General features: G+C 38.0%; 1 protein-coding gene across 2 annotated transcripts; it reads right to left on the minus strand.

The window, feature by feature from the left end:
- Positions 1-4,618: 4,618 nt before the first annotated feature.
- LOC131327985 (serine carboxypeptidase-like 13) lies at positions 4,619-10,824 on the minus strand. 2 transcript variants are annotated; one of them, XM_058361105.1, is made up of 14 exons: positions 10,447-10,824; positions 9,588-9,724; positions 8,594-8,670; positions 8,374-8,496; positions 7,880-7,982; positions 7,727-7,764; positions 7,510-7,611; positions 7,135-7,221; positions 6,901-7,041; positions 6,743-6,814; positions 6,514-6,632; positions 5,056-5,169; positions 4,905-4,959; positions 4,619-4,809 (listed from the first exon to the last, which is right to left on the minus strand). In XM_058361105.1, the coding sequence occupies exons 1-14, from the start codon at positions 10,620-10,622 to the stop codon at positions 4,726-4,728; spliced, it is 1,428 nt and encodes a 475-aa protein (XP_058217088.1). In that variant the 5' UTR covers positions 10,623-10,824; the 3' UTR covers positions 4,619-4,725. The 2 variants fall into 2 exon arrangements, with proteins under 2 accessions (XP_058217088.1, XP_058217089.1); XM_058361106.1 differs by lacking the exon at positions 9,588-9,724 and having other exon boundaries at positions 10,447-10,620.
- Positions 10,825-12,520: the final 1,696 nt, after the last annotated feature.

The raw sequence follows: 12,520 nt of genomic DNA on the forward strand, positions 1-12,520 counted from the left end.
AGCTGCTTCTGCTTGTACCATATGAATGACTATAAGAGCTAATGAAGCCAACAATTACAGAAAATCTAAGCCAAACTTAAGGTGTAGCATACAGGTGTGCTCATTAATAAACTAATAGCTCATTAACCAATTTCGAATTTTGGCTTTTTAAAAAATCCGTAACTTTGGGTTTTTTCCTTCTCTTTATTTATTAGCTAGTGAATACCTTCACAACTTATGGGCTTAGATCCTCAAGTAACTTAAGTATGAAAATGCTGTCTGCAATTTTTGATTCCCTTGTTGCACTCCATATTCAAAGAGTCTTGAATGGACAGGATGATTGTTTGTTTACAGCCACTTTGTGCATATTGCCAAAGGTTAGATCTGTCTCCAATCCTCTTCCGCCCATATCTCCAATGATTGGGAACTACATGGGTTCTGTTGTTGTTGTTGTTGTCTGTTTCCACCATTTAATTATACAATGTTCATGATTACTCGACATAGAAAAAGAAGACAAATGGGATCTTGAATGTCTATTCAAAAAATATGTGGGTACCTCATATTAGGATTTTGAATGTTTGTTTCCACCATTTTATTATTCTGTAATTAGAAAATTAGCCTAAGATCCAAAAGTAGGTGCCTAAAATTACATTTAGTCCAACCTAAATTTCTGTAATATGTAGAATCCATTAATGGGATTTGGCCTTAGTAAGTAATGGTTTGGTAGTTTAAGGGACAAGTGTGTATAATTAATAAATTAAAGTATGAAATAAACAAAATTTAAATAATTTAAGGGACAATTACATATTTTACCCTTATTTTAATAGGAGTATACAACTACTGAAGTTAGGTAGCACTAGCATTATTAAATTCTCAAGCAATTTCTTACAAAACTGACAATGATTAGAAAATGAACTTGCCCCGCGCGAGGGAGGATCATTCATTCATTCATTTTGTATAACCTTATCAAAAGATGAATGATGTCTTCTTGTCTTCTCCAATCGACGTGGACCAATCAAATTCTCTGAACTAGCCATTAATAAAGAAGGATATAGCTCGTAAGAGCACCTCCAACTTTGACCTATTTTAAAATTCAAATTTAAAATTTGGACAAAATCAAAAAAAAAACCCTTTTCAATCTTTGACGCAAATTCTTCTCCATTTTGGGTTTTACCCATTTCTTTTCCCAAATTTGAGACAACCCAAGTCTCTTCCTATTTTTTTTCTCAATATTCTAACGGCTCTTTTCTTTTTTCAACGGCTCCTTCCATGTCATTCTGAGAGCATGGCGTCGGATTTTCCAAGTTTGGATACCTGCAACTCTCTCTCTCTCTCATGGCCGTCGCCGCTAGAACGAGTTTCTACATATGGAAAAAATAGGAGGATATATGGATAAAGGTTCTGTGGGTGGTGGTAATTGGTAGATTGTTTGAGTGGTTGGCGGTGGTTATGGAGGTGAGCCGAGTTCTTCTTCTTCTTTTTCTTCATAGAAGTCAATCACTCTCTATCCCAAATCAAATTGGTTTCCTTCTATTATTTACATTATTGCATTGAATACTTAAAAAATAATATATTTGGGCAAAAGATCATTTTGCCATTGGAGTGAGTCTAACACAAAATGGATTTTTATCCAAATTTTGATTCAAATTTGGATAAAATTTTGGATCAATGCTTGGAAATGCTCTAAATAGACGTCAGAAGCATTTTAACATTTTAACAAACATGTGGCGCGCGAAGAAAGTATCCATAGCTAATCTCAACTAAAAGCTTTGGCCAATTTTTCGTTTTATAACCAAATGTTTGGGACACACCTCAACTAGCCTTCTGAGTAGCGGAAGTCATCTAAAGTCGGAGCAAATGCTTCGTATTGTCCGTTTCCAAAAGAATTAATAGCATTTTTCGAATAGGCCAACCATTGGGGTTAGCTTTGGACAAAATTGAAGCATACTAGTAGGTTCGATTTTCAAACATCGAACTGAGGTATGAACGAAATCTCAGTATTAACAGATGGACATTTGAAGGCATGTGGATTCATCGGGTCCCATTTCGGTAAAAGAGTATTTAACTGGTCCAAGTAGATTTTTCCATGTTGTTTTTCGTTGTTGATGGGTTGATTTCTGGAATGTAGAAACATCAAAGGGAGAGATTGAGAGTTCATAGGGTTTCAAATTTTGGCAGAATACCAAAAGAACGGGCCAGGTGCAATGCCGATCAAAAAACAAACAGGCCATCATCTATCTATCTGTCAATATATTATAGGAATGTGTTTGAGCTTCTCAAGCCTCCAAATATACATTCCTAATTTGGTAGATTTTTCATTTTCTTTTAATTTTAAAAAATTGAGAGAGAGAGAGAGAGGGGGGGTGGGGTGAACGTGGAGAGAGAGAGAGGGAGGGATTGTGAATAGTAGAGAGAGATTTTAGGAGATTGGGTTTGAGTTTTATTACATATAAAGAGAGAAAAATAAAAGAAGAAAGATAGGAGGAAGGAGGGTTGGATTTTGATTTTTCTTATAATGAGTATATTTATCTTAAGCGGAAATCACATCTTTTATATGTTTCTGTTTAATTTATTTATGTTTATGGATTTCTTCTTATTTTCTTTTTTAATTGATCATATTTTTTTATTTATATTTGCGCACACAATAAATTTCTTTAACTACTAACTTTGTGTTCTGTTCGATGTATGAATCAACGAATAAATTTCACTCAAACATTTTTTGTTGCCCCGTACATCGATCGAACGGGACACAACGCTAATGGGTAATGAATTAAATGGATACCTCTTTTCAGGGGTCCGATATTCTCCGAAAATCCAAAACCCATGCATTTCTGTGTCGAGGTTTTTTCAACTGTTGGATTGTGTGAGAAATATTATTGGAATATAATATTTTTATTTGGTTTGAATGTGAATTGACTTGATTTAGTGTCATGTCTTTTCTGAGACACTTATTTGTCGTGGACGGACGCGTCTTATATGGATAGATATGTCTCCTCCCTTGGTAACCATTTAGAATCGTCACCAATTGGCCTATAAAGAGGATGTTCTCCTTTCATTCTAGTTAGATTCGAAAAGATGTTTACGTCTTTATTTTCGTAGAGTCAATCATTCATATGAGAGAGTATAAAACACAAAGAGGTTCAACAGACTCATCAATTGTAGTACTGCTTCTGTGGGGAGTTCAATCAAATAGTGTTGAGAGATAGACGTTCATGCAAACCGTAAGCACCGTAACGGGGACGAATCTGTCTTAAGTACAGAGAGTGACACAATCACTCTCACCTTGATCATCATTTTGTTATTATCGATTTTCAGATTTTGAGTCAAAATTTAACTGTCAAAAAATCATTTAGCACAGAGGCACATGAATTTTCGGCATAGAATATCCTACCTTTCTTTTCCACCAAATTTGTGCAAATTTGTGTGCAGTAGAAAAATCAAACCCAATCTTGCTAGGAAATGGGTGGATGGGACTATCAATTTAAAAATAAAACAATCAACCACACAAATCAACAACTCCAGTATGGCATTTATTTGTTGAATTTAAAGGTAGTGATGTAGTATCCCACCACCTGATAAGCATGGCATTTATTTTTTTATTATAAAAGAAAGAAAAGAAACTAAGATGATTTGAATTACCACGGAACTTCCTTTTTCAATCAAATTTTAATGCTCCGAAGTTCCGAACCATTCAATGTATTTAGGTTGTCATTTTAAAGGTTTCCGTGAAAAATCAAAAAAAAAAATATCATCAATCAAATTTTGATGATCCGAACCAGTCAATATATTCAGGTTGAAATTTTGAAGGTCCCCCAAAAAATCAGCAAAAAAGAAGACCGAAAAATGCTTTATCCAAACAATTTTTATTGAACAATTCAATAAAAAAAATCCCCCGGAAAATCAGGAAAAAAAAAACCGAAAAATATTAATCAAAACAATTCAATAAAAATCAACAACCTACATCTTCTTCTCACGACTCTATCATCTTTTATAACATTTCTCAGGCTAAGATTTACGAAAATTTTGTGGGCATCATCGTATATATCATTCATAACTCCCACATCCTTTCGATGTGGGACTATTGCCCAAGGTGGGCTATCACAATACACACCCGGGACTGTCAACTATCTATTGCATGCATATACTACCACGGAACCACCCCGGGTAGGAAGCGGTCGAGGAGAACATTTGGACAAGAGTGTCACGGTAGATAGAAAGGGCAGCCTTAGTCTATATGCTGCTCGTGAGCCGCTCGCCATATTGGCCACGCACATGACGCGATATAAAGATATTCCCCAGTATACGAAATATAAAAGTTGCTTAGCACCATCTAAAAACGACTTGTATTCACCGAAGTCTTGTAATTCGTATGCTCGTGCATGAATGCAGGCATGAAATCGTTTTTCAAAAACATTCTACACTTACTAAATTCACCAGAGCAAGAATTGATAGCACAAGCGCAGAGCGAAGATTGAGAGCGGAGCGAAGGGCGTGTTGAAGGTTTATGTGACTATGGTACTCACATTCTCTTCTCACATCGTACTACCAACAACTCGAAAAAGAAGCTCTGAAGATCTAATTCTAGTCAAAAATTTTGGTGAAACTACTTAATTCTGAAACAAGAGACTATGGGCACATCTACACCGAAGATTGTACGTAATATAACAATACCACCATTTGTTATTTTAGATTATCCCATCTGTATTTGCCAAAAACAAAAATTAAAATGGAACAGCTAATATTGAACTAGACAGAATGACGATTAACCCATTTGTCGAACAAATGATAACACTCCCTACGACAATACTCTGGAGCTGGATGACCTGCGCCCTATAACAGAAAAGACAAATCTTCGTAAATTTCTCTTTTAACCTTCAATTCCATAGAGTGAAGAATGTGGCAAAGGAGTCTTATTTTTTCCCTACCTTCACCGTTGCGAAAGTCAAACGATATCCATCCTCTGAATACTTGATCGTATATCTACATTAAGCAGCAATGGGAATTGAAATATTGATGACATGAGTAGCCAATGCCTGGAAATTTGCCAAAGAAAATGGAAAGAGGAAAAGCACCCACCCCGCGACTTGGTGATCAACATACCATGGCCTCCAATCGTCGACGAGGGACAAATCAAGAGATTTAATCCATTTTAGCGTACCCACATACGGAACGCTCATGTCATGATCACCACTATCCAAGGGAAATAATACATATTAGTGAGCAAACTTGGAATATAAAAAACGGGGCGGTTCCGGGGACACTTAAATCCCCCCAAGTTCCCGATCGAATTTTGATGATCCGAGTCGCTCAATATAATCAGAACGTGATTTTAAGGATGCCCGTGAGAAATCAGCAAAAAAAATGACCGGGAAGGGCTTCATCCGAACAGTTTTTTATTGAACTTTGAACGGTTCAATAAAAAACTGCTCAAATCAAGCCCTTCCCGGTTAGTTTTTTTGCCAATTTCTCACGAGCACCCTTAAAATCATATTCTGAACACATTGAGCAGCTCGAATCATCAAAATTTGATCGGGAACTATGAGATTAAGATTTGAAGGATTTTTTTAAGTGTCCCCGGAACCGCCGCGTATAAAAAATATACTATCTAATACACCCGTGCACTGTGCTCCCGACAAATGAGGCCACACACAAAAGAAATTGGAAAAGTGCCAACGATCTTTACTAAGAAAATTTAAATACAAAGAACAAACTGGTTGATTTTGAGTTCAAATCTCATGTACCCAAATTCCTCTATACTTGTGTTCCAGTGCATTTCCGGCTGTTTGATCAAGTGAGATCCTTTTTTATCTTTTCAAATTTCCAATGGTTCAACAGTAAAAAACACACTGATACAAGGTTACATGGGAATTTGGGTACAGAGGATCTGAAGTCCAAACTACTAAATCGCCCGATCCATTGGGATGCAACATCTCACTTTTTCACGTTGTCAGAGAGGTGGGACCTCAAATTCTAGTTTTCCTATGTGGCCGACTGTTTGGGGCCAGACCCGATGGTTGCCAAGACCACTGAAAATTTTACTCCTCTTCCCTAGCCTACCAATTATGTGTCCAGTGACTAATGCTTTTGTTGGTCAGGGAACACCATATCTGCTTCCAGTGGCTACTCTAGAAATTTTATCTCATGAGGTCCAAAAAATTTAATGCAAGTATGTCCTCTGAAGTTACAAAATTACCTTTGGATCCATGAACTTTTTCACAAATGAAAGAGCGATAAGAGAAAGAGGAGAGTGAAAAACAATTATACTTTTACCAAATCACACAATATTTTGCACTCTGGGTTGGGTCAATGTCATTTTAATGGGTTCATATCTTGACCAATGCCATTTTAAAGCATAACAATAAGAATTTAGTTTCCGGCCACAGGGTCACATGACCACACCCTAAGCTATGGCGTCGCCCATGTCTGCTTTAGCCGTTGATGTTCCATTGCCATTCTAAGTGTAGAATAGGTGAAATTCTACGGCAAAGTAATGGTCAAGTGAATAGTATATGCAAGCATAGTATACATGCTGACCTCTCTACAAGCACGTCCAAGGCTGATCTGCTGAGTTCTTTATGAACAGAAACAACACTGAAGACATTGGGGCTGTATGACAAACTGTTGTTGCATCTCTCCCACTGCCGTACGGTTCCCTGATTGCCATTGAAAGTACCTCAGACTCCCATTGAAGAGGTATTGATCAACATATGACAGTTCTTCGTAGTTCTACTTCTAACAGTATTATACAAAAGTGTATCTGTACCTTTCGAACATGTAATGCTTCTTGAACACTATCATCGTTCGCCCATATGTTATTGTGTGTAAGCCCGAACGTCTGTTCAAGTAGTAAAATTAGCTAGACATCAATCCTTAAGCATTGCATACAAATTATGTATTCACAGAGATAGGGGGAGAAATTACAGTGCACCACGGATTGGGAACCGTTGATGGCTGGAGTAGGAACTCTGAAGCACCGTCTTCAAGAGATCTTCGGTTTGGATCCGAGGATGATACATCACAATTTGGTTTCAGGATATGTTTCTTATTCAGATCTTTTATGCACTACAATTTCAAAGGATTACAACTTCTAAGCCAACAAAACTTGACAAAGAAATATTGTGCCTCGGAATTCACAAGGTACTTTACTTCCTCAACCTTCTGTATATCGCCAAGAGCTGCTAAACATGCAGAGTTTGCTGGGTCTACATCCATATAGTTCTCTTTGCAACTTCTTTTCGCATTCTGAAAAATCATAAATCATTACATTTGTCCCAACCTCATTATGCGAAAAAAATTAAACCAGAGATCCTCTATCCCAAAATCGTAATCCCTCTCTCCCAATTAAGGTCAAATGCAGTGAGAACCTCAAAACATAAATCTCAAGGCACGATAATACTGCTTCAAGTGCATAAGAATTGGAGACAAGAATTTTAAAGAACAGAAATGCCTGCATAGGCGCATAAAATATTGCTTTTTGGTATGAAAATTCCCCCATCATGAAGCTAATTACAATGGAAGATTTTGAATCACCTCATAGATCTCGTCTGATATGAGTGCCATCGCATGAGCATACTGTACATATGAGTTGAAATCTATAAACACATCAGTCATCGGGCACCCGACCAAGTACCCCTGTCACCGTGGCAAAGGACATTGAATTCATATCACTGGGATAAATAATGCAGCAGCAAATTAAAGTAGCCAATTGAAATACTAGTCATGCATGTGTCTTAATTAGATTGTGTACCTTGATATTCATATACGGCTCGGCTTTGTCTTTGTTTCCTGAAAATCAACAAATCAAAACACCAAGAAAGAGAGAGAATTCAAAATGAGATTGCTTTTATTGGTGGGGAAAAAAGGGTATGTGTTAATTATCTGGCATGGGAAAATAAGATACCGTCAATTATCTTTTTAGTGATCAACGGAACAATCATGCCTGCTTGAGAATCACCACCGATAAATAGGTGGACAGAGAGAAATTGAGGGTGTTCGACCAACCACTGCATCATATCAAGAAAAATAAGTGGAGTACCAACTGAATCTTTAATGATTAGTTGGTTTCCCAAAACAAAATAACAAAAATTCTTCTACAACACGGCTAGATAATGTTGACAACATTCGCAAGCTGCCCAAGGCAGTGGTCACAGCTTCACAGTACAAGGAGTTGTGTTCACATTGACATTTCACTACTCACTACTCAGACTACCGTACTTGAAGCGAGTCTGAGCAAACCCAGAAATTAAGGTTTTACTCCCGGTAAACTTGACTTCTTTAACTTCTGCTGATCCAATTGTTCTAAAAGTTCCGTTCTCACACAATACATAATCTCACTGCATGAGGAGGTATACACTGTTGTAACAGTACTCAACAAATTCCATGTTGCTAACTGACCTTCCTGAGGAACTTGTAGGATTGTTCAGTGGATTTTGTGTCCGATGAAGGCCAACCTTCCAGGGTTCTGGAATAGGAAAAACCTGTTCCCACTGGTGCATCAAGAAATATCATGCTAGCAGTCTGCATAAAACATACATGTTAAAGAAACATATCATTAACAAAAGAACAGCGACAAAAACAGTGAAAGAAACAATGCAATGTAGGCAAGGAATTTCACCTTTGTCCGTGCGTGTGGATAATATTTCAATTTTGGTAACCCTCCAGTGTAGTTAGAAATGTCATACTCCATCGGACCTAGAAAAACAAAGTTAAGACATCAGGTTGCATGCATCAGGACTTGCAAAACCAAGTCACATTGAAAGAGTTGTCCACCCAATTAGCTATCCTTACTCAAGAGGCCAAAATGAAAAATTAAAATATAAAAACTGAGCAAGTTGAGATATTCAATAGTTTGATGGCCGGCGCTTGACAATGCTGAATCAAACCTTCTGGTTAGTGCCATAAGATTGGAATTGTGCGTAGTGTTTTCTGCCTAGTAGAGGAAAGTTTTTGAAACGAATGATAAACTGCAGCACTAGGAAGGAGCCGTGATTGCCGGTTAGTAAACTAATTACAAAACTAAAGCGTGAGCGACATGCTGAATTTGAGCTGATTTCAATGCTACCCTTGCCTTTGTGGGGCTGGTACCATAGCACGATAAGATTAGAGAGAATAGATTAAGGTGGTTTGGACATATCGATTGTAGATTGGCAAACAGTGATAGCACAGAGGAGTGATATGGTAACGGTAGGGATTGTAGTTCAAAAAAATATGTGTTTGTTGGATATCATGGACATGATGCCCTGTAACAAAGTTTAAATGGAGAAAATGGATTCATGTAACCAATGCCAATTGATTCGGACTTAAGACTCAGTTTGGTTTGGCAGTTTGGTTTGGTTTTAGGAGAGCATGAGAACGGTTGAAGCTAAACCAATATGTGAGAATAAGAAAGAAGAAGAGTAAGTGGGGAAATTGAAGTGAAGTGGACTAATTTAACTGGTAACTTTACAAGAATAAGAAATTAAACAATTAAGTCTCCAACCATCAACACTAAAATATATGGCAATGTGAAACACTCCCAAAAATACTGATACAAGAATGTTAGCAATCTGTTATTCTCTTTTATTATTGCCTGCCCTTAGAGGGAAAGGGAAAACGAAGAAAAAATATACCAACTTCATAAAGGAGTCCGCTCAAAGCTGTACAGCCAGGACCACCAGTGAGCCAAAGTAAAAGAGGGTCCTCTTGAGGGTTCCCTTCTGACTCAATGAAATAATAGAATAACTCTGAGTCATCCACACTGATGTATCTGAAACCAAAATAAAACCCATCATGGAAGCACAAACCAGCAATTCCATCTTTCAAATCCAAAAAGATAATAAAAGAAACCCAAAGTGATAGAGATGGCTGTTAAGATGGCCGAGGTAACTGCTTTACAAGCACAAATCTCTAATCCGACTCTCACTAAAAGTCAAATCCTTTGAGCCACTCTTCCCGCAGGCGACACAATCTAATTTGCGGTTTGTAGGATCTGTTCTCTAAAATCCACAGTAAGTCCATAGTAAACAATAAAAAGACGGCGAGAAGTGCTTTACAAGCACAACGCTCTAATTTAACTACCACTAACAGCAAAATCTTTTGGATCACCCTCCCCTTTTGGAAAACTATTCGCAAAATAGTTGTGGAAGGAGGCTCCAGTTTACGGAGTGGCCACACCACTTAAGTTGCGGTTGGTGGGATCGGTTCCGAATTTAGCAAAGGGGGCGGACGTAAGTGCTCTACAAGCACAAGTCTTCTAATTCGACCACCACTAAGACCGAAATCTTTTGAATCACCCTCACCGCAAGCGAAATCTTTTGCGAAATAACTGTGGGAGCGGCATCCGGTCCCCTCAAACCCTCTGTACCGGAAATTTGGCGTACCCATGTTCCGGTTTATGGTGCTGCTACACAACCTAAGTTGTGGGATCGGTTCTATTCTTGTTTTGGAAAAAAAAAATGGAAGAAAGGAAAAAGAAGTGGCGGGGCTTACCCTGTCTCGAGCTTGAAAGGAAGTTCACCGTCATACCCAGGTAAGTACTTGACAATCTGGCCACCAAGAGCTGATTGAGCTGAAATCACCACTAGAAGCAGCAAATGGATATGCACCCATTTGATCCAACTTCTACTAAAGCTGAATGAGTTTGTTGCTGCTTCTGCTTGCGCCATGTGTTGGATTTCAAAAGCTACTGGAAAGGTGCAGCCGTAGCATTAAGGAGAAAAAAACTGTAATCATTTGCTTAAGCTTTGAACGGAGTATTCAACTTTTACTCCAAACTCTTGCCCAATCAAGAAACTTGTGATACTCAAATCCTAATCAAACCAAACGCGGAACTTGAGATCTTCTATCTAAATTTGCTCTCTACTACTATTCTCTCGTCCGCCCAATCAAATAGGTGATTTACTCAAGGGCAAATTATAGTTAACCCCCTCAAACTATGCCTCGATGACACTTTACCCCCCCCCCCTCAAACTTTTAGTTTTAGCACTTAACCCCCTCAAACTAATGGAAATGCAAAACCGGCCAACTTCCGTAGCAGAGAGGATGTAAGTTACTGTTTTGGCCTCTATTGAAAAATGCTTACCAAAAGGATTTAATAAACCCATTTGTTTGTCAAAATCCCAAACGTTGATCAGTTTCTCCCCCTTTCCCTCATTTTGTATCTCCTCCACATGTCCCACTTTGTATTCCTCTACCTCTACCACTTTGTATTTCCTCCCCATTTCCCACATTTTCTGAGCAGCCAAAAAAAAAAATATGGCATCGCGATTCTACCTATATGAGGGATCAATCTGTTTGGACATGGTAGCAATGGTCTAAACGTCGATATGAGTGGACCGATCGGGATTCACACCACCATTCTACCACCAGCCGAGTGACAACGAGAGAAAGTTAGAAGTGATGTCGTTAGGTTTGGAGATGACAATCGACAAGCTGCCGTTAGTGAGGAAAGGGTAGCTGGGCTCGCTGACACGGACCGAGTCACTGTTGCTCGACTCATTGGCAAAGGTTCACCACTCCAGGACCTCCACCGCGCACTTGCAGTCTGAGCAGTACACGTTAGCCATTGGTTTTTTAGGGTTTGGCAATTAGTTGGTGCGAGGTGAGATTGAGGATGGATATAGGTGATCGAAAGGGGTTTGTGCTTGGTATGATTTTGTCATTGTTTTCAATTTTGGTTTGGTGATATAGTATGTACGTATATGTAGATGTAAATAAGAGAAAGGGCAGAGAGATTGGAGATATTTCAAATGAGGGTAAAAAAGATGATATTCCCCTGGTCTGATATCATCTAGGCCGATGATTCCACTTCAAAATCAACAACCTCTCTCTCTCTCTCTCTCTCTCTCTCTCTCTCTCTCTCTCTCTCTCTCTGTATGTATTTTGTGTCTCTCTTCATCGTTGTTTCCAATTGTTTCCTCGAGGGCAATAATGTCTTATTTTTCCAGATGCGTGTGTGTATGAGAGAGAGAGAGAGAGAGAGAGAGAGAGAGAGGGCAATAATATCTCATTTTTCCAGATGTGAGGGCATGTGACATTTTCCATCCATATCTTGACAGAATGTTAACGGAAGTTGCATTTTCTATTAGTTTGAGGTGGTTAAGTGTCAAAAATAAAAGTTTAGGGGTAAAATATCTCCAAGGCATAGTTTGAGGGGATTAACTATAATTTACCCTTTACTCAAATCCTATTCAAACCAAGCATGGAACTTGTGATCTTTATATAAATTTGCTCTCTACTAATTCTCTCGTTTTTAAATAAATGTCCGACAAACTTAAGCCTTGAAATAGATGTCTTTTTTATTAAAAATTCAATTTTTTTTCATGACTTAAAAGAATCCATTGATATCTATTGATTTGTGGAAAAAATTAATTTTTATTACGAAAAAATGCATTTTTTTGAAGGTTTAAGCTTGCGCGTTGGACATTTATTTAGGAAATGAGGGATTTGTGAAAAAGCTGAATCCTTATATGAAAAAATCCATTTTTTTAAAGACCTAAATTTGCACGCTGGACATTTATTTAAGAATGGAGGAAGTATGTACTTTTCTACTTAAAAGTTTACA

The sequence above is a fragment of the Rhododendron vialii genome, chromosome 5a (genome assembly GCF_030253575.1).
Source record: "Rhododendron vialii isolate Sample 1 chromosome 5a, ASM3025357v1".
NCBI classification, from domain to species: domain Eukaryota; kingdom Viridiplantae; phylum Streptophyta; class Magnoliopsida; order Ericales; family Ericaceae; genus Rhododendron; species Rhododendron vialii.